Raw genomic sequence first — 24,739 nt, forward strand, 5'->3', positions numbered from 1 at the left:
TAATCGAATTACTTCCTTATACTTATTTCTTATCTGTAAGTTAATTTTCTTTTTTACTGCAAAATCCAATTTAGCTTTTTAACGCACGATTAAATTAACGAGCAAATTCAATTTTTGAATCAGTATTTTCAATTCCATGTTTCTGAAAACATGTTGAATTTAGCAAAATGAAGGTGCAATTTGTAAAAAAAAAATGAATAAAATATTGTTTTTGATCCTTGTGTGTAAAAACGTAATAGCGAGCGACGAAGAAATTAACGATAAATATATTGATTTACTACCCGAAGAGGAAAAACAAGAGTTCTTAAATAGGATAGCAAGAAGAATTCTAGAAGGAATCCAAAGTAATGATACTCCAAATGAATCACACGTGGAAATAACAGACGATCAGTTAGACGCCCAAGATGCTTTCGTTAAAGAAATTCTCAAAGAAGAGTCAGATAATTTGAAAAATGAAAAGAGGTTATCCGAAAATAAAGAAGCCGATGAAAATGATCAAGGTGAAACAAATAATGATCATTTAAATGAAAATTACGACGCTGGAGTTGAATCAAATACTGGTGATAAAGAAGAACATATAGATTTGACCCTACGTGAAGGAAAGAGACAAAAAAGGACCAATGGCAATAGTTTAGTACAAAAAGAAACAACCACTGAGATGTCTTATGACGTTATTCCTGTAAAAATTGTGTACGATCAATTTAAAAATGATGATGTTAAAATTAATAGTGAACCTATGCTTGCGTCATTAAAAGAAAATAGTACAATAGAGCAGGAAGGTACAACAACTAATGTGAATGATGAAATTACCATTAATTCAGAAAAAGAGCAAAAAGTAAATGTAAACCATGAAGAAAGTGTAGCTTTTGTAGATAACTTAGAAAATTCAAGTGATTTGGTATCGGTCAATAAAGAAAATTTAGGGAAATCGTTTCATAATAAGTTTCAAAATAAACTTGAGACAGCTGAAATGGTAGACTTTGAACGGAATCCCAATGAAACTGTAGATTATAACATTAATGATGGAGAGACGTCTCCTTTGTTGACTACAGTTTCTGAAGAAGTCACTGATAGAACGGCAAGCGATGCAGGGACCCAAAAAATATACGATAACAGTACTGAAGAAAAAGAAAAAGTTCAGGAAGAAAAAACTACTATAGAATATAGCACAACGAGCAATAATGTTACAGAAACAATTAAAGAAACTACTACAAGTTCCACTGTCGCCACAGAAACGAGTATAGGTGAAAGTACAAATACTGCGATAAGCCTACATAATCGCAAGGACACGATTTTAAGGAGTATTACTGATTCTTCTGAACATGAAGATATAAAAACTGGAACAGTGACGTTGAAAACAAAATCTACATTAGAAACTACCTCATTATCAACCAGAGATAATACTTCACTTAGTGAACCAATTAGTGAAGTTGTGAATGATACTAGTGAGTCTAAGGACATGGAAAAATTAGATATAAATGAAAGCAGTTTTACCAAAAATGAACATAATATGACATTAGGAAATCCTGAAGTAGTAAAAAATGTAGAAAATGAGGACATAGATATCTTATTTGTATCTAAAAGTGAAAATATATCGACATCAAAAGATACTGTGAACGTTAATACGGTTGAACATAGTACAGAAAGAGCTAACTCGTCGGAAAAACTGGATAATAATAAGCTAAGTAATAATACTGTTTCAAAAGCAAGACCAGACAATATAGATGAGTCGCAAATTGATGAAAACGAATATATAAAAAATATTGGTGATGATTCTAATAATGTAAAAGTGTACGAAGTTTTTGAAGTTGGTAAGTACATGATAGTTTTTAACCCCCGACCCAAAAAGAGGGGTGTTATAAGTTTGACGTGTGTATCTGTGTGTCTGTGTATCGGTGTATCGGTGTATCTGTGTATCTGTCTGTGGCATCGTAGCTCTTAAACTAATGAACCGATTTTAATTTAGTTTTTATTGTTTGAAAGGTGGCTTGATCGAGAGTGTTCTTAGCTATAATTCAAGAAAATCGGTTGAGCCGTTTGAAAGTTATCAGCTCTTTCCTAGTTACTGTAACCTTCACTTGTCGAGGGTGTTATAAATTTTTAATTTACACTTGTTACAGATCCTAATCAACCGCATTTCATGACAACTGGCAAGCCTTCACAAAACGAACATCCTTTATACGCACCTGTGTATAACTATGCACCGGAAAATGCATATTTTAGGCCCTATAACAAATTCGGGCCAAACGTAGAAGACTTTGACAATAAAGATATACTAGAAAGTAATAAAGACGAAGATTCAAAGCAATTCGTTTTAATAGATGCAAGAAACCGTTTTTCAGGATTTAATAAAGATAAAAAAAGTGGTAGCTCCGATACAAATCTAAGAAATACTAAACAATCATCCAAAAAACAAAAGCCAAACCAATATCATGGATTTATAAAACCAGTCACAGTAAATTTGTTAAACCAGGAAATCTATTACAATCCCGATGATTACGCTGATTATTATTTTGGTCGGATTTTGAGAACAAAGAAATACAGGAATAATAATCCAAACAATGATAATTATAAAACGTATTTTCCTGATTCTAACGAAGAAGAACATCCTATGAATAGAATATCAAAAAGAGGTAGTATAAAAGACTTTCTCAAAGCTGTAAGAAATATTTCGTATCACCAGAACCTATTTGGCTTTGCACCTCAAGTAAGCGAAAGACCAATTCGAAAAACGAATGAATTTTTCCAAAAATTTAAAAAGTCTAAAACACCAAAAATATATCCAATTTCTTTGGATTATTATTTTGATAGAGCTGATCCTGATATTAAAAAGGAACGGTTTAGATCAAATAAATCTAAATTAAAACCTAACATTGACATTAATATTGTACCAGTAACACCAAATCCACAAAATTATGAAACGGATTTCGTAAATATACCAGAAAAGCAAGATTTAGAAACAGATAGTCATAGTAAATCGATAAATCAAGAAATTAATGATCTGCCTTTCAAAAAATTATTTGATTCAATGATAGTTGTATTGAAAGATTCGGTACAAGTTAAAAATGAGAAATTAGTGAAATACAATTGGTTGGAAACGACTGTCAATATACAGGCGGCTTTGAGAAAATTATTGGATTTAATGTAAGCATTTGACAATGTTCTTTTTAACCCCCGACCCAAAAAGAGGGGTGTTATAAGTTTGACGTGTGTATCTGTGTATCTGTCTGTGACATCGTAGCTCCTGAACTAATGAACCGATTTCAATTTAGTTTTTTTTGTGTGAAAGGTAGCTTGATCGAGAGTGTTCTTAGCTATAATCCAAGAAAATCGTTTCAGCCATTTGAAAGTTATCAGCTCTTTTCTAGTTACTGTAACCTTCACTTGTCGGGGGTGTTATAAATTAATTTACCTACACTTGTTATCATCTAGGTAAAATCGTGAGCAAAGAATGACTCGTGAAATCTTTCTTTTCAGTCAACAATTAAAGGATGGCACTCACGTACACCCAAAAGACATTGAACTAATGAAATACACAATCTACCTTTTCAAATCATCAAAAATAGCATTAGAAGAAGAATCAATGAATAGAAACTCAAATAGGAATAAAGATAGTATGAAAACAAAGAAGAGTGCTATAAAATTCCCTAAAACTAAGATAAAAACTAAAATCAAGGATCCATTAAAACTGTGGAAGAACTTTGCAACATTTCTAAGAAGTGAGGAAAAAATAGAAGAGCAAAGGAATAATTTAATAAATGATTTTGAAGATTTGCTGGAAAATCTTCTTTTTAATTTGAACGATGTAAGTTTATATTGCCCTTCAGCACGATGGACCGACGATATAAAGCGGCTGGCGGGAAGTGGCTGGATGAGGAAGGCTGAGGACCGGGTGTGGTGGCGCTGTATAGGGAAGGCCTATGTCCAACAGTGGACGTCCACAGGCTGATGATGATGGTGATGATGAAGTTTTATTTTGCGTAACCCTAACTTTTTGCAGTTATGTGCGTTTTAAGCAATTAAATATCACTTGCTTTAACGGTGAAGGAAAACATCGCGAGAAAACCGTCTAGCTTGAGAGTTCTCTTAAGAGGGCTCTCTCCGTCACTCGTTTCATACAATAGTAGTTCCAATTTCATTTGAATATCAAGCAACCAAAGTCCATGAAATTTTACAGACATATTCTAGAAACTAATATCTATGTCTGTGATTTTCCAGCTTTCTGTTAAAATATTCGGTTTCAACGTTACGCGGTCTTAAAAATTTTCATACAAATCTTTGAGCCCCTGTAATTTTAAAACCACATATTTTTAGAAAAATCTAAAACACCACAGACACAGATATTAGTTTGTAGAATATGTCTGCAAAATTTCATGGACTTTGGTTGCTTAATATTCAAATGAAATTGGAACTACGATTGTATGAAACGAATGACGGAGAGAGCCCTGTTAATGTTCCCAAAGGTGTGTGAAGTCTGCCAATCCGCACTCGGCCAGCGTGGTAGACTATGGCCTAACTTCTAATGGCAACTTCTCCCTGAATTAGAATGATTCACCGAATCCTTTGGTACTTGGTAGAGCGCGTGAGCCATGTTTTCCATGGCTGGAGTAGGGACATTTGAACTTAAGAATTGTATAGGGTTAGAACTTAGAATGCTGCGGATTGTAGTAAACTAGCTGATGCCCGCGACTTCGTTCGCGTGGATGTAGGTTTTTAAAAATCCCGTGGGAACTCTTTGATTTTCCGGGATAAAAGTAGCCTATGTGCTAATCCAGGGTATAATCTATCTCCATTCTAAATTTCAGCCCAATCCGTTCAGTAGTTTTTGCGTGAAGGAGTAACAAACATACACACACACATACAAACTTGCGCCTTTATAATATTATATTTATAGTGTGATTAAGGTTTTGGTTACTTGTAAAATTAAAAAAAGTTCTTAAATTTTCAGTTACATGACGCAATAAAGCACATATCAATAATAACCGAATACAAAAACCAAAATTGGCTCCAAGATCTCAATTTTATATACCTAGAAAAAGGAAACAAGAAAAACCTAGCCAAAATTATCCTACATTTGAGTCTATCTAGACTTCTAGATTCTATAGAAGACAGTTCATCTCTAGTGGAAGAAAATTTTAGAAATTTCGTCAAGAAGAATAGAGAAATTGTAAAGAAGAGCAAAGAAGAATGTTTATTTGTTTTAAATGTACTGGAAGAGTTGAGAAGATTAAATGAATGAGTAAAGAAATTGTTAAAGACGGTAAAATTTTAGTGGTTTCTTTCTAAAACCACTTATAGTGCTTACTTTTCAAAAACAAACGGCCGTTTAGGCCGTTTGTTTTTGAAAAGTAAGCACTATTTGAATAAAAAAAAATCTTGACACAAACTCGAATCTGTGAGATATTTTAGTAGTGGACGGTGAATGAGAACAACCGCGTTGTTCTGAGACAGAGCAGGATAGAGCAACGCGGCGGGGTACTACTACTGGTTCGCGAATTTTCCAAACGATAATTCCTCGATTCTTTATTTTTTATTTTAAGGCTAAGGTCAAAATAAATTGTCTAAATGGGTACCGCATAAGGCGATTCACTAACCAGGGTTCTAAAACCTACTAAAAATTCACCGAGTATATTTATTTTGACTTATAATATGTAAATTTTTATAAGTATCTTACGTGTAAAGTAAAAAAAGGATTTTCTTGCAAAATGCAGATTAAATAACACCAAAAAACTCAGTATAACGATTTTATTTTAACCTAAACAAAAACGAAAAAATCTTATATAATTATAATATTATATACTTACTTAATATTTTTATAAATAAATAAAACAACTAATTTCTAAAATCACAAAATGATAAAAAATATAAGGTTTTGTTAAAATACCGCGATGTTATTGCATTAAACAATGGAAAAAAATATAGGAATTAAAAAATAAAGTATTATCTGAAAAATTATTAATCACATAGGTATAGATAGGTATTTTAACATAGCCTCATAATGGGTGTAGTCCCGTTGGCCCCATTAACCGTGTCCCCATTAATGGGGCCAGCGGGATTAGAATAAAATTATTAAAAATCAGTCCCGTTGTCCCCATTATCTATTCCTGTTCAACGGTGACTGCGGTATTTGAATAATATTGTTAAAAACTCTTCGTTCTTCCCGTACTCTGGCTTCGTTGGCAATATCCAAGGGTCAACATTATTATTTAATTAAACTAAGTAGGTACATATTATACACATTTTTTTAGTGTGGTCCCATTAATATGGACACGGTTAATGGGGCCAACGGGACTACACCTCATAATGTATCTAATACCTACTTACATTGAAATACTAGTTTCAAATACATTACTGCAATTACTATAGTATGAATGGTCAGGGCTCTCTCCGTCACTTACTCCATACAATGGTAGCCCCAATTTCATTTGATTACTAAGCAACCAAAGTCCATGAAATTTTGCAGACATATTCTAGAAACTTATATCTATGCCTGTGGTTTTCCAGATTTCTGTTAAAATATTCGGTTTCAAAGTTATGCGGTCTTAAAAATTCACATACAAATCTTTGAGCCCCTGTAATTTTAAAACTACATATTTTTAGAAAAATCTAAAACACCACAGGCACAGATATTAGTTTTCTAGAATATATCTGCAAAATTTCATGGACTTTGGTTGCTTAATATTCAAATGAAATTGGACCTACGATTGTATGGAGTAAGTGACGGAGAGAACCCTGTTAAATACTTGGTAGAAGATATTTTTATCCCGGAAAATTAAAGGGTTTCCAAGGGATTTTTGAAAACCTAAATCCACGCGGGCAAAGTCAAGAATATCATCAAGTACCTACCTAAATAATTATAACTTTAAACTAAAAATAATATAAATAAATAAAAATAGTATTGTATAATTTATATAAATCTAATTTTAAACCTATTATATTATATTATACTTAATTTATTATTACAAAATATAATGCGTAAAAAATGACTCTTACGCGTCATTTTAATTTTATGTGTCAAATATCATGTCCTTATTTTAAAGGTGAACCGTACTTTTTAACCCCCGACTCAAAAAGAGGTGTGTTATAAGTATACGTGTGTACTGTGTATCTGTGGCATCGTAGCCCCTAAAACTAATGAATCGATTTTTTTTGTTTTTTTTTTGTTTAAAAGGTGGCTTGATCGAGAGTGTTCTTAGCTCCAAAAAAATTGGTTCAGCCGTTTGAAAGTTATCAGCTCTTTTCTAGTTACTGTAACCTTCACTTGTCGGGGGTGTTATAAATTTTTAATTTACACTTGTGATATGAGAGTTGTGAATGACCCTAAAGAGTGAAAATGGCGCCTGAAAAGTCATTTTGTACATACTATATAATATGGATTATACAACAATGGAATGATTTATCTTTGGACTTGAACTTTGCACCATTTTATTAGATTTTTTTTACAAGTTAGTCCTTGACTGCAATTTCACTTGGTGGTAAGTGACGATGCCGTCTAAGATGGAAGCGAGCTATTGGAAGGGGTATGGCCGTTTTTCATCAGACCCATTACCCCTGATCAGTTTCTACACAGCATCGTACCGGAGCGTTAAATCGCTTGGTGGCACAGCTTTGCTGGTAGGGTAACTAGCCACGACCGAAGCCTCCCAGACCAGACCTAGAAGTGCTAACTTATATGAGAATTAAAATAAATAAAAAAGTTGCTAAATCAATACAGTCGCGCGTTTGCATCGATATAACTAAGGCTGAAATCTATAAAGCGCACTTTGACTTTGCTCTGACTTAAGATTGAGTTAAAACGAGACAGATTTATGTGAGAGATATATGCTCTGTCTCGTTTTAACTCTGTCTTTAAGGGTGAGATCTATAGAGCGCGCTCTGCTATTGCTTAGACTTAAGACAGAGTTAAAACGAGACAGAGCTATATCTCTCACATAAATCTGTCTCGTTTTAACTCAATCTTAAGTCAGAGCAAAGTCAAAGTGCGCTTTATAGATTTCAGCCTAAGTCTTCTTTAAGTCTAAGCAAAGGCAGAGCGCGCTCTATAGATCTCACCCTAAGAAGCGATACTGAATCGATACTAGGAAGGAATGGTATGGTATGGTTATCTAGGAATATTAGCCATACTAATCATATGACTAATACTCCCCTTTCCCCTCCAACTAAGCGTAAAGCTTGCGCCAGGAGTGGGTACGAAAATAGTGCAACGGGTGGGGTTTGAACCGCCGACCTTTCGGAATTCAGTCCGCTCCTCAACCGTTGAGCTATTGAGGCTTATAAATATACTATGCGATTGTATTACATAGTATTTTTGTATTATATTAAAAATCTGTAAAAATTTCAATGGAATTGTTACTTTTTGTCCGTTTGTTCGTTATGCTTCGGTTTCTAACTCTGCTTCGATTTCTTCTGGCGTCCTTAAGTCTATCGCGAATCTTTTCTTTAGACTAGGCGGCCTTTCGTCCAGTTCTGAAATAAGATACAATGGATTGATTACACTCACTATTATAAAGGTGAAAGTTTGTATGTGTGTGAGTATGTTTGTTACTCCTTCACGCAAAAACTACTTGACGGATTTGGCTGAAATTCGAAATGGAGGTAGATAATATCCTGGATTAGCACATAGGCTACTTTTTATCCCGGAAAATCACTGGTTCGGAATGCCTTTCCTACCGAAAAGAACCAGCAAGAAACTCGGCGGTTGCTCTTTTCCAAGATTTGATATACAATATTATGCCATGTATAAAAGCAATTGAAGTCCCGCGCATTGCTGGAGCGAATTGCAGATGAAATCCACGCTATTCACTCTTGTTTAAAGATACCCCGATTATAATTGGTAGGAAACACTGATCATGGAAGAATGAATGATTTGAATGAATAAATCATTTGCCATGCGTAATATGAGGTACTAGCTGATACCCGCGACTTCGTTCGCGTAGATATCGGTTTTTTAAAATTCCCATGGGAACTTTTTGATTTTCCGGGATAAAAAGTAGCTAATCCAGGGTATAATCTATCTCCATTCTAAATTTCAGTCTAATGCGTCCAGTAGTTTTTGCGTGAAGGAGTAACAAACATACACACACACACACATACAAACTTTCTCCTTTATAATATTAGTGTGAAGTGTGATGATGACGCCTGCTTCTATACAAAATTTACCTGGATTTGCCTGCATTTCCTTAACTCTTCTCGAGTAATCCTGGAAGGCGGCAGCCAAAGAATATGTGAGGCGTCTCGCTGCATTTCTGAAATCGAAGAAATAGCTTGAAACAAATAACTAACGGTTTATTGAACTCACTGATGGGGTCTTACAAGTGGAATGTCCCGGGTTCGATTCCCTATTTATGTTTTTTAGGGTTCCGTGCCTCAAAAAGGAAAACGGAACCCTGGTCCACTGATGGTTCCCTATTTTGTTTTATCGGGTTACGTGCCTAAATACGGAACTCTTATAGGATAACTCTGTTGTCTGTCCGTCTGTTTGTCAAGAAAACCTATAGGTAGGGTAATTCCCGTTGACGTAGAATCATGAAACGTAGGTAGGCAGGTCTTATAGCACAAGCAAAGTTCGCGAAAATAATAATTTCCTAAGTCACATAAAGTGTTAGAATAGAATAGAATAGAATAGATTTTTATTCAAATAAACTTTTACAAGTGCTTTTGAATCGTCAAATAATTTACCACTGGTTCGGAATGCCGTTCCTACCGAGAAGAAGCAGCAAGAAACTCGACGGTTGAAGCGGCGGTTAGGTAGGTATAGCTTGTAAGATGATGACGGCACTTTTGTGTACGAGTCCGACTCGCACTTGGCCAGTTTCTTTAATATATAGATAAGTGTTACAACATGTATCGTGAGGAAACCTGCATGCCTGACAGTTCTCCATATTGTTCTCAACGTGTGTGAAGTGTTCCAATCTGCACTTGGCCAGCGTGGTGGACTTCTCCTTTCTCATCTTGCAAAGACACTCGTACTCAGTAGTGGGCCGGCAATGGGGTAGTGATGAAGTAGTATTTGATATGGCGTAATTCCATAGATAAGTCTCTGCTTTTATCGGCTAGATATAAGATAGGAGATTGCATTTGATAATGTTATTTTAATACGATAACCCAAATACCGCAATCGATTCCCATGGATAATAATAATCTATGGTTCCATGGATCCTAATCTATGGTTACCAATAAACTAATCTATGTAGGTCATTGGTTCGACCCGAAATAAGACCTAACGTCGTAGATACCTATTAGCAAAGGGGAATCTTTTACAAGGTAAAAGTGTATATTTTAGTGAACTTAAAAACTTCAAGGTTGTGTCACCAACATGCTAATGTTAACAGGGCTCTCTCCGTCACTCGTTTCATACAAACGTAGTTCCAATTTCATTTGAATATTAAGCAACCAAAATCCATGAAATTTTGCAGACATATTCTAGAAACTAATATCTGTGTCTGTGGTGTTTTAGATTTTTCTAAAAATATGTAGTTTTAAAATTACAGGGGCTCAAAGATTTGTATGAAAATTTTTAAGACCGCGTAACTTTGAAACCGAAAATTTTAACAGAAATCTGGAAAACCACAGACATAGATATTAGTTTCTAGAATATGTCTGCAAAATTTCATGTACTTTGGTTGCTTACTATTCAAATGAAATTGGAACTACGATTGTATGAAACGAGTGACGGAGAGAGCCCTCTTAATAGTGCCAGAGTGACTATGTGAGGGAACTCTCGGTTTCATCCTGAATCGACGATATGTCAAATATTACGAGTAGACTATGGTGACGTGAAATCATAGACAAGTGTAAATTAAAAATTTAAAACACCCCGACAAATGAAGGTTACAGTAACTAGAAAAGAGCTGATAACTTTCAAACGGCTGAACCGATTTTGCTGGATTATAGCTAAGAACACTCTCGATCAAGCCACCTTTCAAACAAAAAAAAAACTAAATTAAAATCGGTTCATTAGTTTAGGAGCTACAATGCCACAGACAGATACACAGATACACACGTCAAACTTATAACACCCCTCTTTTTGGGTCGGGGGTTAAAAATAGGGCTACCATAAGGCTACCTGCGCAGGTAAACCTATGTTTTCCGTACTGACTTCCGTAAGTAATAAGTTAGTATGGGAAACAATATCTCGTTTGTGATTGGTTGGTCACTCAAAACGCCCAATGACTTTTCTGTCTTTGTCATTTTGTATGGGATAACCTAAAAGAGAGAGAGCTATATTAACTTCTCTCCGTGGGTAGAGTATAGCTATGGGGACATAGTATGAAATATGTAATTACCTGGATTCACAGACGAAGGCGTGGCACTCGAAAGGGTTTAACCCTTTGACATCAGCATTGTCCTTAACGATGATCATGCAGAACACCCTAGGAAAAAAAATAAAAAAATTGGTTGTCTGTAAAGTCGGTTTACTGACGATAGTTGAACGTGACAACAAAGGCCGATTGTGCTTCTTTGTCGCTCGTTTCGCGCTCTCGCTTGCACTTCAAGCCTTACATGGAACGCCTCAGAGCGAGGTAACGCCGCATGAGTCATGTTTTTTCGTGCGTGCAGCCGGCTCTATCGAATTATAAGACGTTGTCACGTCAAAAAATTATTCCAGACATTTTAGGATGAAATCGACCCTGAGGTCATAATCAATGGGTAGTTTTGAAAAGTGATTACCATACATTACATATTTTCATTCTCCCTCTTTAACTTTAAGTTTTTTCTATTATAAAACATTTAAGTTTATTCAAGGCAAATAGTTTTTTTCTAGAAATTTTGCCGCCTAAATTGTCTGCGCCGGAGTTTACAACAACAGATGTGGCATGTCTTATGGCCACATCAGCATGCGGCTTGTGGCAGTCAATTTAATGCCGAGAGCATGCCGAAGAATTGGAATATTACTTATGCTTCATTTAGGCTAGAGCATGTCACTTTTTTTGCAAAATTTTACTGTCATACTGCCCAAGGGCTTTGGTATAAAACGGCCTTCAAATAGAAATTCTGATAAATCGATCCAATCCAATCCATTCGGCGTAAGATGGTCTTACCTGGTGTATACCAGATCCTGCACTCCGTATGATATGGATTGTATGTTGAAGAACACGGCCATGTGCTCGAATTCGTCCTTATTGGGTCCATTGTGCAGGGTCTCTAGATGTACCCCCTCTACTGTGATTGTTAGTTTCACTATGGGCAAGATTTGTCCTGAAAATTTTGGAAAAAAAAATTGGTTGTCTGTAAAGTCGGTTTATTGACGATAGTTGAACGTGAAAACAAAGGCCGAATGTGCTTCTTTGTCGCTCGTTCCGCGCTCTCGCTTGCACTTCAAGCCTTACATGGAACGCCTCAGAGCGAGGTAACGCCGCATGAGTCATGTTTTTTCGTGCGTGCAGCCGGCTCTATCGAATTATAAGACGTTGTCACGTCAAAAACTTGTTAATTGAGTGAATTAAGTACATTATCATCAACTGCAACACTCCATCGCCGGCTCACTACAGAGTACGGATCTTCGTCAGAATGAGAAAGGGTGTGGCCATAGTCTAGCACGCTGACGAAGTGCGGATTGGCTTATTTGCGGATAGTCTTATTAGTGAGGTCCCTGGTTCGATTCCTGGTGGTTTGGGATTTAATAATTTCTAAATTACTGGTCTGGTCTGGTGGGAGGCTTCGGCCGTGGCTAGTTACCAGTTACATATCGGCAAAGCCGTGCCGCCAAGCGATTCAGCGTTCCGGTACGATGCCGTGTGGAAACCAAAGGGGTATATTAAAAACAGTCATGCTCAAATAGTGCAACAGGTGTGGTTTGAACCGCCGACCTTTCGGATTTCAGTCCGCTCCTATAACCGTTGAGCTATTGAGGCTAAATTACCCGGTTGTTTGTTGTGGGCTCTTCCCACACTTGTGCGCGTTTGGAACCCTCGTAGCTTTAGTTTTAAGTTAACGTTAGTTAATTATATCATTGTTTAACAGTAAGAAAGTGTACAACAGTACCCAACTTTAATTAATGACTTTGACTTTGACTTTAATCAGGCAGCATTTATCCAATAAGAGGAACACAATACCTGGAGGTAGAGCCTTGGCTGATGCCACCATAAGATCAACAGGTTTTCTTGTATGTTTGATACCCCATAGTCCTCTTGCATCGCTCTGTCCTAGGTATTTGACCTGTAACATTAATTTTTTTTTTAGGTAGATTATACCCGGCTGCGTTTGTTGTGGGCTCTTCTCAGACTTGGGCGCGTTTGGAACCCTCGTAGCTTTGGTTTTAAGTTTACGTAATTAATTATCGCCACTATATCATCTTTCAAATCTAGCAAATCTGTCTATTATAGCTATCGAGGCTATATTTCCGCCATTACGGATTTCTGTATTATCATACCCTGAAATACGGGGTAGCCCGTATAATACGGGGCATCTGGCAATCCTAACTATAGATGCAAATGAGCATTGACCCTCACTTAATTAGGTTTAAAAAAACAATAGGTACATGGTACGCTACGCCTCAGGAAGGTCCAAAAGTTTGAAGAGACAGCTTTTAAAAGCTTTTTGTGACACAAAATGTATCAAAATCTTGTGATTCAATATTAAGATACTTTCTACTGGACAAAACGTCAGAGTTTGGTTCCGCCAGCCAGCTCCGGCTAAAGTAAAAGAATAAGGGAGCTTTCTTTACCCCGTATTTTATTTTCGCAGTTGCGGATTTCTGTATTATCATACCCTGAAATACGGGGTAGCCCGTATAATACGGGGCATCTGGCAATCCTAACTATAGATGCAAATAGTATTGACCTTCACTTAATTAGGTTTAAAAAAACAATAGGTACATGGGATTAGATGTTACGAATAAGATCTCCATACTATTGTTATGAGATTATACTTTCAATAGCTAGGTATTTCTAGTAAGTAATTTTAGGACTTGCGAAATAGAGCTAGTTTTATTTATTTTTAGGGTTCCCGAACGGATAAATGAAATTGAGGAATGTGTTCGTAATGGATCAATGAAGACACTTTGGAAGTCCACAGTGACAGCTCCGATTTTAATGATAGAAAGAAAGACAAAAAAAAAATTAAAACACACGACTGTCCCACCAAAAACAGCTAAAAAGTAAAGAAACACATTTGAAAATGGCACCATATAGCCGCCATGTTGATTTTTAGGGTTTCGTACCTCAAAACGAAAAACTGAACCCTTGTAGGATCACTTTGTTGTCTGTCTGTCTGTCCGTCTGTCCATCTATCGTGTCTGTCAAGAAAACCTATAGAGTACTTGGCCGTTGGCCTAGAATCATGAAAGGCAGGTAGTCTTATAGTCTGCCAATCCGCACTAAAGCCAGCATGGCAGATTACTGCCTAAACACTTCTCATTCAGAGAGGAGACTAATTATTGTGCTCAGTAGTGGGCCGGCGACTGGTTTATGATTGTCTTATAGCACAAGTAAAGGGAAAAATCCGAAAATCGTGAATTTGTGGCTAAATGACAAAAAATTAATCAGCTTTATTTCTTGTAGGTATGAAGGTACGGAACTCTTCGTGTACGAATCCGACTCGCACTTGACCGGTGTTTTTAGACAGATTTCGAATTGCTAGAACTCTATATATAAAACTAAAAACATAAGTAGGTAGGTATGTAGGTCTGGTGGTCGTTCCACCATGAAGTGTGTGTAATTGGACCGGACGCGACCGGATGTGACGTCATCGCAATCACCATGGCCCCCATAAACGATGCTCCGTATTATATAGGTACCCATATGTATATGTTTTGATTAATATTTTATGTATGACATTAAAATCAAACATTCTATATGTAAATAAGTTTATATGACATACTAGCTGATACCCACGAATTCATTCCCGTGGACATAGGTTTTTAAAAATCCCGTGGGAGCTCATGATTTTACGGGATAAAGAGTAACCTATGTGTTATTCCAGGGTATAATCTATCTCCATCAGCCAAATCTGTCCAGTATTTGCAGTGTTTGTAGTGTTTGCGTGAAAGAGTAACAATCATCCATCCATACATCCATACAAACTTTCGCGTTTATAATATTAGTAGGATGATAACTATGTACACTTCTACAATACTAATCAAGTAGAATACTTTTATTGGTGTCAAAAGAATTGACCTCGGCTTTTATTAGCATGTCAATGAGGATTATGCTATAGGTTTCAACTATTTGTGTCAGATGTAGGTATAAAGTTTCTTATTCGGGTCTGCCCGCGAAATTTAATTTGGTTCTTCGCAATTTGTAAACTAATACGACAACGTAGGCTTATGGCTTTCTAATAGCGCCAATGGCAGTATCATCTCCACAGGTTTACATAAAAATCTTTACTTGAAAGTGTCCAGTTTAAGAAATTAGAGTATAGACTAATTTGCGAGTAACTCACGTCAAATTCATTATTTTTATTACTCAACTACTTATTAAGTATTTAATTGATTTTGTAAAGTGGTTTTAGTAAAAAAAATTATACGAGGCTGAGTTTGTTGTGGGCTCTTCTCAGAATTGGGCGCGTTTGGAACCCTCGTAGCTTTAGTTTTAAGTTTACGTATTAATTACATCATTGTTTGACAATCAGAGAGTGTACAAAAGTACCCAAATGACTTTGATTTTGACTTTGACTTTGAACAACTTTGGATTTGAACCCAGGCCAGATACTAACAAACAAGCCAGAGACAAGTAGTTCTAGTTATTAAGGTAGTTATTTCGGTTTAGTAACGTTACGCATGCGAAGCGGAACCATTACGAAAATCAACTCGTGCGCATATTACTCACTAGCCGATGCCCGCGACTTCGCCCGCGTGGATTTAGGTTTTTTGAAATCCCGTGGGAGCTCTTTGATTTTCCGGGATAAAAAGTAGCCTATGTGCTAATCCAGGATATTATCTATCTCCATTCTAAATTTTAGCCAAATCCGTCCAGTAGTTTTTGCGTGAAGGAGTAACAAACATACACACACACACACACACACACACACACACACATACAAACTTTCGCCTTTATAATATTAGTGTGATAGTGTTAGTTAACTATCGAATTTGCATCGTACTGCAGTTAACTCCTACTCGAGAAGAACATAGCGTTTTACACTATTAACTTGGTTAAATGATCCACCATTAAGAGGGGTCTCTCCGTCACTCACTCCATACAAACATAGTTCGTCTCTCATTGGAATACTAACCAATCATACTCAATGGACTTTTGTAGAAATGTTCCGTGAACTAATATCTATGCCTGTGGTTTTCCAGATTTCCGTTAAAATATTCGATTTCAAAGTTACGCGGTCTTAAAAATTCACATACAAATCTTTGAGCTCCTGTAATTTTAAAACTACATATTTTTACAAAAATCTAAAACACCACAGGCACAGATATTAGTTTCTAGAATATATCTGCAAAATTTCATGGACTTTGGTTGCTTAATATTCAAATGAAATTGGGTCTACGATTGTATGGAGTAAGTGACGGAGAGAGCCCTGTTAAGTGGGCATATTTAAATAATAATGGCTTTGTTTCTGATGTTTTTATCTAAATTAAATTCAGTGTAAGAAGTGGCAAGGAGGCCAGTGGTTAAGATAAGGTTTGATTCCGCGCACACGCCTCTAAAGTAGAGTTCCGTACCTCAAAAGGAAAAACGGAACCCTAATAGGATCACTTTGTTGTCTGTCTGTCCGTCCGTCCGTCCGTCCGTCGTGTCTGTCAAGAAACCTATAGGGTACTTCCCGTTGATGAAATAATCATGAAATTTGGCAGGTAGAGGTCTTATCACACTAGTTTGTATGTGTGTGTGTGTGTGTGTGTGTGTGTGTGTGTGTGTGTGCGTGTGTGTGTGTGTGTGTGTGTGTGTGTGTGTGTGTATGTTTGTTACTCCTTCACGCAAAAACTACTGGACGGATTTGGCTGAAATTTGGAATGGAGATAGATAATATCCTGGATTAGCACATAGGCTACTTTTTATCCCGGAAAATCAAAGAGTTCCCACGGGATTTCAAAAAACCTAAATTCACGCGGGCGAAGTCGCGGGCATCGGCTAGTAGCACAAGTAAAGGCAAAAATCCGGAAACCGTGAATTTGTAACATCACAAAAAAAATGTGTTTTAATTTTCAATTTAGGATAACTATACCAAGTAGTGTATCATATCATAAGGGCTTTAAGTACCTATGCATTCTAAAACAGATTGTTATATATTTTTATGCATAATAGTTTTTGATTTATCGTGGGAAATGTCGGAAAAATACTCGAGTACGGAACTCTCAGTGCGCGAGTCTGACTCGCACTTGGCCGGTTTTTTTTAAACTTACTTGAAAAGTCATCGGAAGATCACTGACTGTCACTGGTCCTTCATTGTCCGCCATTTTGAATTTTAATCACTTCACTTCACTTCCACATAATATTGTCAATTGTTTAAATTAATAATTATTTATTTGCACAGTTTTTATATTAATATAATGGTTTTTTAAAAAAAGCCAATTGTTTCTGAATCATTTATTTTTATTTCACTGATTTTCACAGCAAAATCCCCATCTGAAAAAAAAAATTGATCTAAAAAAGTTAATTGAAATAGCTTAAACCAATGAGTTGTTATTCACTAGAACGTGCAAAATCCCCATCCATGTCCATCTGATAAGTGTTCGACATTTTCCTTTACTTGCGCTATAAGACCTACCAAACATACCTGCCAAATTTCAAGATTCTAAGTCAACGGGAAGTACCCTATAGGTTTTCTTAACAGACACGACAGACGGACAGACAGACAGCAAAGTGATCCTATAAGGGTTCCGTTTTTCTTTTGAAGTACGGAACCCTAAAAAGCTTCGTTTTATTTGCATGCTACGTATACCTCCTAAACTCTTCTCAATAAGTTGGTACCATTGACATTATCAATTACAATGAAGGTTTTGCTTATCAGCTGTTATCAGCTCTCACCTTGACTGCAAACATAAATAAAATAGCTAGACAGACGTGACTCTAACGTTAAAATATCTAGATATTTTTGCAACAAAATACCTAATCTAGATACAAAATAACTAAGAAATGAAATGAAATGATTTCTTTATTTTGCGTAAGTGTGCCTAAATGTACTAAAAGCGATGATAGCCTATAACGTCGGTTTCCAATTTGGGGGATCGGGGTTTCGATACCGGGCACGCAACTCTAATTTCTAGGGTTCCGTACCTTAAAAGGAAAAAGGAACCCTAGTAGGATCACTTCGTTGTCTGTTTGTTTGTCAGAATCCTAAAGGATACTTCCCGTTGACTTCGGTGCGAAAGTCTGACTCGCACTTGGCCGGTTTTTTTTTTTAATGCACTTATGTTTGGTTTATTGTTTACAATCAAGGTAAGTGCTGTTATCATTGATAATAATAGGCGCCTTTATTGTAGATGACGTACATCAATGCACTTTTAATAAGTACCAGCATTATTTTATGACTAATATGGTGCAAGGTTGTATCTTTACAGGAAAGAAAGAAAGACAAAAAAAATTAAAACATGCGACTGCTCTGCCAAAAACAGCTAAAAAGTAAAGAAACTCATTTGAAAATGGCACCATACAGCCGCCATGTTGATTTTGAAAAAAGGAACCCTTATAGGATCACTTCGTTGTCTATATTTCTGTCTGTCTGTCCGTCTGTCGTGCCTGTCGTGTCTGCCAAGAAAACCTTTAGGGTACTTCCCGTTGACCTAGAATCATGAAATTTGGCAGGTAGGTAGGTCTTATAGCACAAGTAAAGGAATAAATCCGAAAACCGTGAATTTGTGGTCACATCATTGAAAAAAAAATTAAAATATGTTTCAATTTTCAAAATAAGATAACTATACCAAGTGGGGTATCATATGAAAGGGCTTTACCTTTACATCTTAAAACAGATTTTTATATATTTTTATGCATAATAGTTTTTGATTTATCGTGCAAAATGTCGGAAAAAATACCCGAGTACGGAACCCTCTGTGCGCGAGTCTGACTCGTCCTTGGCCGGTTTTTACGCATTATATCTCATTTTGTCATGTTAGGTCATTGTTAGCTAAAAACGCTGTATGGTGTGGGGCTTTAACACCTGTCGAAAATATCGGTTTTTAGGGGAGACAGGTTGCTTTGCCGTTACAGGTAGGGCTTCTATACCTACCCTATTTTTAACCCCCGACCCAAAAAGAGGGGTGTTATAAGTTCGACGTGTGTATCTGTGTATCTGTCTGTGGCATCGTAGCTCCTAAACGAATGAACCGATTTTAATTTAGTTTTTTTTTTGTTTGAAACGTGACTTGATCGAGAGTGTTCTTAGCTATAATCCAAGAAAATCGGTTCAGCCGTTTGAAAGTTATCAGCTCTTTTCTATTTACTCTAACCTTCACTTGTCGGGGGTGTTATAAATTTTTAATTTACACTTGTTACTTTACAGTATTTTTAACATATTGTTTTATATGACGTTTATGTGTAAGTTTATCTTTAACATGGATTTATCTTATTGTGATAGTGTAACAAACAAGATAAGATAAGATAAAGCTGCTAACACAAGTGCTATAAGAAAAAACAAAATTATTGCGATTTTATGTAAAAGTTAGTACCCACGTAGAGTTTTTTAGGGTTCCGTGAAAATGATAAGAGGAACCCTTATTGTTGCTTGTTTGTCGTTCTGTCAAGAAACATATTGGGTACTTCCTGGTGACCTAGAATCATGAAATTAGACAGGTAAGTAGGTCTTATAGCACTCATAAGGGTAAAAAATCTGAAAACTGTGAATTTGTAGTTTCATCACAAAAAAATATTGAAATGTGGCCATGAACAAATAATAATTAGGTAGTATTTTCAACTTTCAAAGTAAGATCACTATACCAAGTGGGGTTATCATATGAAAGGGCTTTACTTGTATATTCTAAAACAGATTTTTATTTATTTTTAAGCATAATAGTTTTTGAAATCGTGCAAAATGTCGAAAAAATACCCGAGTACGGAACCCTAAGTCCACGCGAAGCCGCGAGCCTCAATCACACTAATATTATAAAGGCGAAAGTTTGTATGTGTGTGTGTGTGTGTGTGTGTGTGTGTTTGTTACTCCTTCACGCAAAAACTACTGGGCGGATTTGGCTGAAATTCGGAATGGAGATAGATAATATCCTGGATTAGCACATAGGCTACTTTTTATCCCGGAAAACCAAAGAGTTCCCACGGGATTTCAAAAAACCTAAATCCACGCGGACGAAGTCGCGGGCATCAGCTAGTTACTTTATAAAATTGTGGTATATGTTAAATAGTAAATACCTACATATACAAGTATTTTAATCATACTACGTAGATATTCCCAAGCGTAACATTTCATTTTATTAAAATTAATCGCTTGAAAGAATTGTCTGAAATAATTGTATGCGCAAGTGTGTAATTGTGAAAAAGAAAAAAACAATAAAATTCAAAATGGCGTCAAGGTCAAATAATATTCTGCTTTGCTAAACAAAGTTACGATGAAATCACACTAATATTTTAAAGGCGAAAGTTTATGTAGATGTATGTGTCTGTATGTGTGTGTGTGTGTGTGTGTGTGTGTTTGTTACTCCTTCATGCAAAAACTACCGGACGGATTTGGCTGGGAATGGAGGATAGATAATATTATCCTGGATTAGCACATAGGCTACCTACTTTTATCCCGGAAAATCCCAATCTTTTCACGTTATATGATTTACAAACACGCTGTAGGTATAAATCGGTAAAGGATCAGGTTTATCGATTAATTAGTTATTATCAGAAGTTAGTGATAATAACCGGGACTAATGGCTTAATGTGCTCTACGAGACACGAAGGACGAATACCGGCCAAATTGAAGGTTACCCATCCAATCACAGACTTCAGTCAACGTTGCTTAACCAACACAAACTTGAAAGATTTTTTTCTTTACTTCCATTACAAGCCTTTGTTGCTATTGCCTTGACTGCAATCTCACCTGGTGGTAAGTGATGATTTAGTCTAAGATGAAAGCGGGCTAATTAGGAAGTTTTACTAAAGCCCAGTTATCGGTCTCTACACGTAATCGTATCGCTAAATCACTTGGCACGGTTTTGCCCGGTATATGGTAACTAGGCACGGCCGTAGCCTCCCACCAGACCAGACCAGAGACAAGAAATTATAAATTCCCAAATCGTCCCTACTAGGATTAGAACCTAGAACTTTTCACTTATAAGACCACATCGCCCACCACTAAGCAAGGGAGGTAAAATGCGTCAAAATGCGTTGTCGCACTTCAAACCCTCGATTATTTATCTTTCTACTACTTTTGTATTCAATAAAAACATAGTAACGTAAATAAATGAAGCAGCAGAAAAAAATTACATAACACTTACACTTAGAATAGAAATCACAACACTAAAACCTTTCCCGAGTTTTCCTAAAACCTTTGCACAGAACTAAAAAAAAAAAAGAAAATTAAAAAAAATAAACTCAAGTCCAAACGTCCGTTCGATATGGCGCCGACGTAATTCTAAATACGAAAAACCATTCTGTGTTCAAAATCGGAACATATATCCAGAACCAAATTAATATGAACCCTGGACTATAATAATACTGCCGCTTTTTAATACAAATTTGTTTGGTACAGAGGGGGGAAGAAGGTCACGTTATATTGGTTTATGTGCATTACTTTACATAGTTAGTTTTCATTTTAGTTATTTGAAATTCAACTTTATTGATATAATAATAAGAGTGTTTTGAAGTGTAACAGCAAAATTGTAGATTGTGTACATGTTAAGGTAACCAAGTGATAAGAGATACAGCATGTTCCAAATATGATCAGAATTAAAATGAAATAGTGATGACATACTTACATACTTTAGACTTGCTTTTACACAAGTTTAAGTATTCTAAGTATTAAAAATTATGCTCCTGAAAAAAGCATATTATACAATCGAAAATTATGTAAATGATAAAAGAGCGTGGATTTGACCTGCAGCTCGCTCCAGCAATGCGCGGGACTTGAATTACTATTATACATTTACTTTTATACATGGCCATAATATTGTATATCAAATCTTTGAAAAGAGCGACCGCCGAGTTTCTTGCTGGTTCTTCTCGGTAAAAAAGGCATTCCGAACCAGTGATAGATGCACTTGACGATTCAAAAGTACTTGTGAAAGTTAATTGAATAAAAATATCTTGAATTTGAATACAGGTGGAAGAACAGAACAGTCATAAGATGGAAATCATCATCATGATCAACCCATTGCCAGCTCACTACTGTCCTCCTGTACCTGTACCGGTGTCCTTTCAGAATGAGAGGACTTTGGGCATAGTCCACCACACTGGCCAAGTGCGGATCGGCAGACTTCACACACCTTTGGGAATATTATGGAGAACTCGCAGGCATGCAGGTTCCCTCACGATGTTTTCCTTCACCGCTAAAGCAAGTGATATTTATTCCATTAATGCAATTGCATTAGTCTCGGGATCGAACCCCCGACCTCCCGAATAGGAGGCCGACGTCACAATATGTCAGTCAGTCAGTTTTTTTGTTTAATGTATAAAACTAAATCAGCCTGTATAATGTCATTTGTTTGTGTGAGTGCCCACCTGTTGTAATCGTGCATGTGTGACGCATTTAGTAAGCCGTAAGTGATGCGTATCCGACCAGCAGTCTGCTCTATTCGTAATTAGTTTTCGTAATTCGTAATTACTATTCGTATTCGTAAACTATTCCACGTATTAATGCGCCCTATTCACAACCTTGAACGGGAAGCTGGATGAAATCTCTGTGTAGAGATGAGCATTTCCAATGTAACTTAATCCATACTAATATTCTAAATGTGTCTGTCGGTCTGTCTGTCTGTCTATCTGTCTGTCTGTCTGTCTGTCTGTCTGTCTGTCTACTACCTTTTTACGGCCCAACAGTTTAACCGATTCTGACGAAATTTGGTATAGATATAGCTTATACCCCGGGGACGGACATAGGCTACTTTTTATCCCGGAAAACCAAAGAGTTCCCACGGGATTCCTAAAAACCCATCCGCTTAACGAATTTGTATGAAATTTGGCACTGAGGTAGCTTGCGTCCTACAGGCAACTTTTTATCCCGGAAAATCAAAATGTTCCCACAGGATCTTTAAAAAACCTAAATCCACGCGGACGAAGTCGCGGGCATCCTTTAGTATATTATAATAGAAGAAGTTAACTGACTGACTGATCTATCAACGCTCAGGGCATTAGATGTGGAAAACGGCTCTTTAGCTAGAACTCAACACATGGAGATATAGAGGTGGGTAAAATATATTTTAACAATAATACAACTGTCAATTTTGTATTCAATTATGTTTATTCAATTTAAAGTTCGTTACAAAAAAATTAAATAGAGCATACTCTCTTTCGTGAACTTTACACCGGTAGAGTCCACGCATGCTCAACGATACGGTTCAACTCTTGTTTTACAATTGTAATCACAATCGAGATCGACTTCAAATACCAACCCTTTTATAACTCCCCCATTTTTAGAACTAAAATTTCAAAAAAATTACATTAAATATAAAATGAAAATCTCGAAATATCATATAAGTTTTATCGTTTCTAAATGTTAAAATTATGGGTTTTGTTAGGGTGTTTACAGTTGATGTCGATCCCGATCGCGTGAATGTCAATCGTTTCGCTCGGTTTAGTTCAGGTTCGATGTCCCGGGCGTTACTGTCATTAGGGCTTCTCTATTTTTTTTTCTTCGTAGACATAGTGTGGGAACTGTGCCTTTGTCTATGAAAATTAAAAAAAAAAACTACTTAATTAGAAAAAAAAATGGTTAGTAGGTAGGTAGGTTACCTATCTTCCTACTAACAGACAGACACAGGTACAGAATTAGTTTTTTTACTGTGGGGTAAAAAAAATACGACAAAGCCAAAAGGAAAGGTTATGATTTTAGTAGTCTTGTACTTATTTATGTAATATGTATGCACCTAGGTTTGTATTTATGTGTGTTCCACCGTAGCGCCTAAACTACCACGCTGGCCAAGTGCGCATTGGCAGACTTCACACACCTTTAAGAACATTACTTATACAAAGAACTCTCGGGCATGCAGGTTTCCTCACGATGTTTTCTTTCACCGTTAAAGCAAGTGAATTTAATTGCTTAGCACGCATAACACTCCGAAACTCCGAAAAGTTAAAATTGCTTGCCCGAGCGAGATTGAACCTCCGTGGACCTTTCGAAATTACAAATTTTAGAAAAGAGAAAATTATTATCTGCTTAGATCCAATTGAAGAGTCAATTTATATAGGTACTTAATTCATTTCATGATTAAAAAAAAAATAATATCACACAAATATTATAAAGGCGAAAGTTTGTATGTGTGTGTGTGTATGTTTGTTTCTCCTTCACGCAAAAACTACTGGACGGATTTGGCTGAAATTTGGAATGGAGGTAGATAATATCCAGGATTAGCACATAGGCTACTTTTTATCCCGGAAAATCAAAGAGTACTCACGGGATTTTAAATCAAAATCCACGCGGATGAAGTCGCGGGCATCATCTATCTAGTATGTAATAAACTTGAATCGCCAAGTATTTTTCTGTAGAAAATTGCTTACAAAAATCAATGCCTGACAAAATTTATAGCAATAAACAGCTGCTGTGCTTTTGCTATCAAATATTTATTACAGGTACTTTACGCAGACTAGCGGCGTCTTAGCGGCGTTGTGACAAAAATCCGGTCAAGTGCGAGTCAGACTCGCGCACCGAGGGTTCCGTACTCCGACATTTTGCACGATAAATCAAAAATTATTACGCATAA

The 24,739-nt window shown here is 36.3% G+C and overlaps 2 protein-coding genes across 5 annotated transcripts in view; one reads left to right on the forward strand and one right to left on the reverse strand.

Annotated features, from left to right (window-relative positions):
- LOC123878961 (putative uncharacterized protein DDB_G0282133) lies at positions 1–15,463 on the forward strand. Of its 3 annotated transcripts, none has more exons than XM_045926362.1 (5): positions 1–1,811; positions 2,121–3,144; positions 3,478–3,805; positions 4,949–5,239; positions 15,451–15,463. In XM_045926362.1, the coding sequence occupies exons 1-4, from the start codon at positions 194–196 to the stop codon at positions 5,237–5,239; spliced, it is 3,261 nt and encodes a 1,086-aa protein (XP_045782318.1). In that variant the 5' UTR covers positions 1–193; the 3' UTR covers positions 15,451–15,463. The 3 variants fall into 3 exon arrangements, with proteins under 3 accessions (XP_045782318.1, XP_045782319.1, XP_045782317.1); XM_045926363.1 differs by lacking the exon at positions 15,451–15,463 and having other exon boundaries at positions 2,121–2,246; positions 2,292–3,144; positions 4,949–5,248; XM_045926361.1 differs by lacking the exon at positions 15,451–15,463 and having other exon boundaries at positions 2–1,811; positions 4,949–5,248.
- The window catches only part of LOC123878965 (low density lipoprotein receptor adapter protein 1-B), a 23,461-nt gene continuing 6,706 nt past the window's right edge, over positions 7,985–24,739 (reverse strand). Inside the window, exons 1-7 of one of the 2 annotated variants that reach the window (XM_045926368.1) lie at positions 21,320–21,461; positions 17,294–17,516; positions 13,056–13,158; positions 12,042–12,198; positions 11,286–11,372; positions 9,160–9,245; positions 7,985–8,466 (exon numbers count right to left, since the gene is read on the reverse strand). In XM_045926368.1, the coding sequence (XP_045782324.1) occupies positions 8,372–8,466; positions 9,160–9,245; positions 11,286–11,372; positions 12,042–12,198; positions 13,056–13,158; positions 17,294–17,347 (582 nt within the window). In that variant the 5' untranslated portion in view covers positions 17,348–17,516; positions 21,320–21,461 and the 3' untranslated portion in view covers positions 7,985–8,371. Of the gene's footprint in view, positions 8,467–9,159; positions 9,246–11,285; positions 11,373–12,041; positions 12,199–13,055; positions 13,159–17,293; positions 17,517–21,319; positions 21,462–24,739 lie in introns of those variants that run through there. The other variant, XM_045926369.1, reaches the window with a different exon arrangement.

This window comes from Maniola jurtina, chromosome 27 (genome assembly GCF_905333055.1).
Source record: "Maniola jurtina chromosome 27, ilManJurt1.1, whole genome shotgun sequence".
In the NCBI taxonomy this organism is placed as follows: Eukaryota; Metazoa; Arthropoda; class Insecta; order Lepidoptera; family Nymphalidae; genus Maniola; species Maniola jurtina.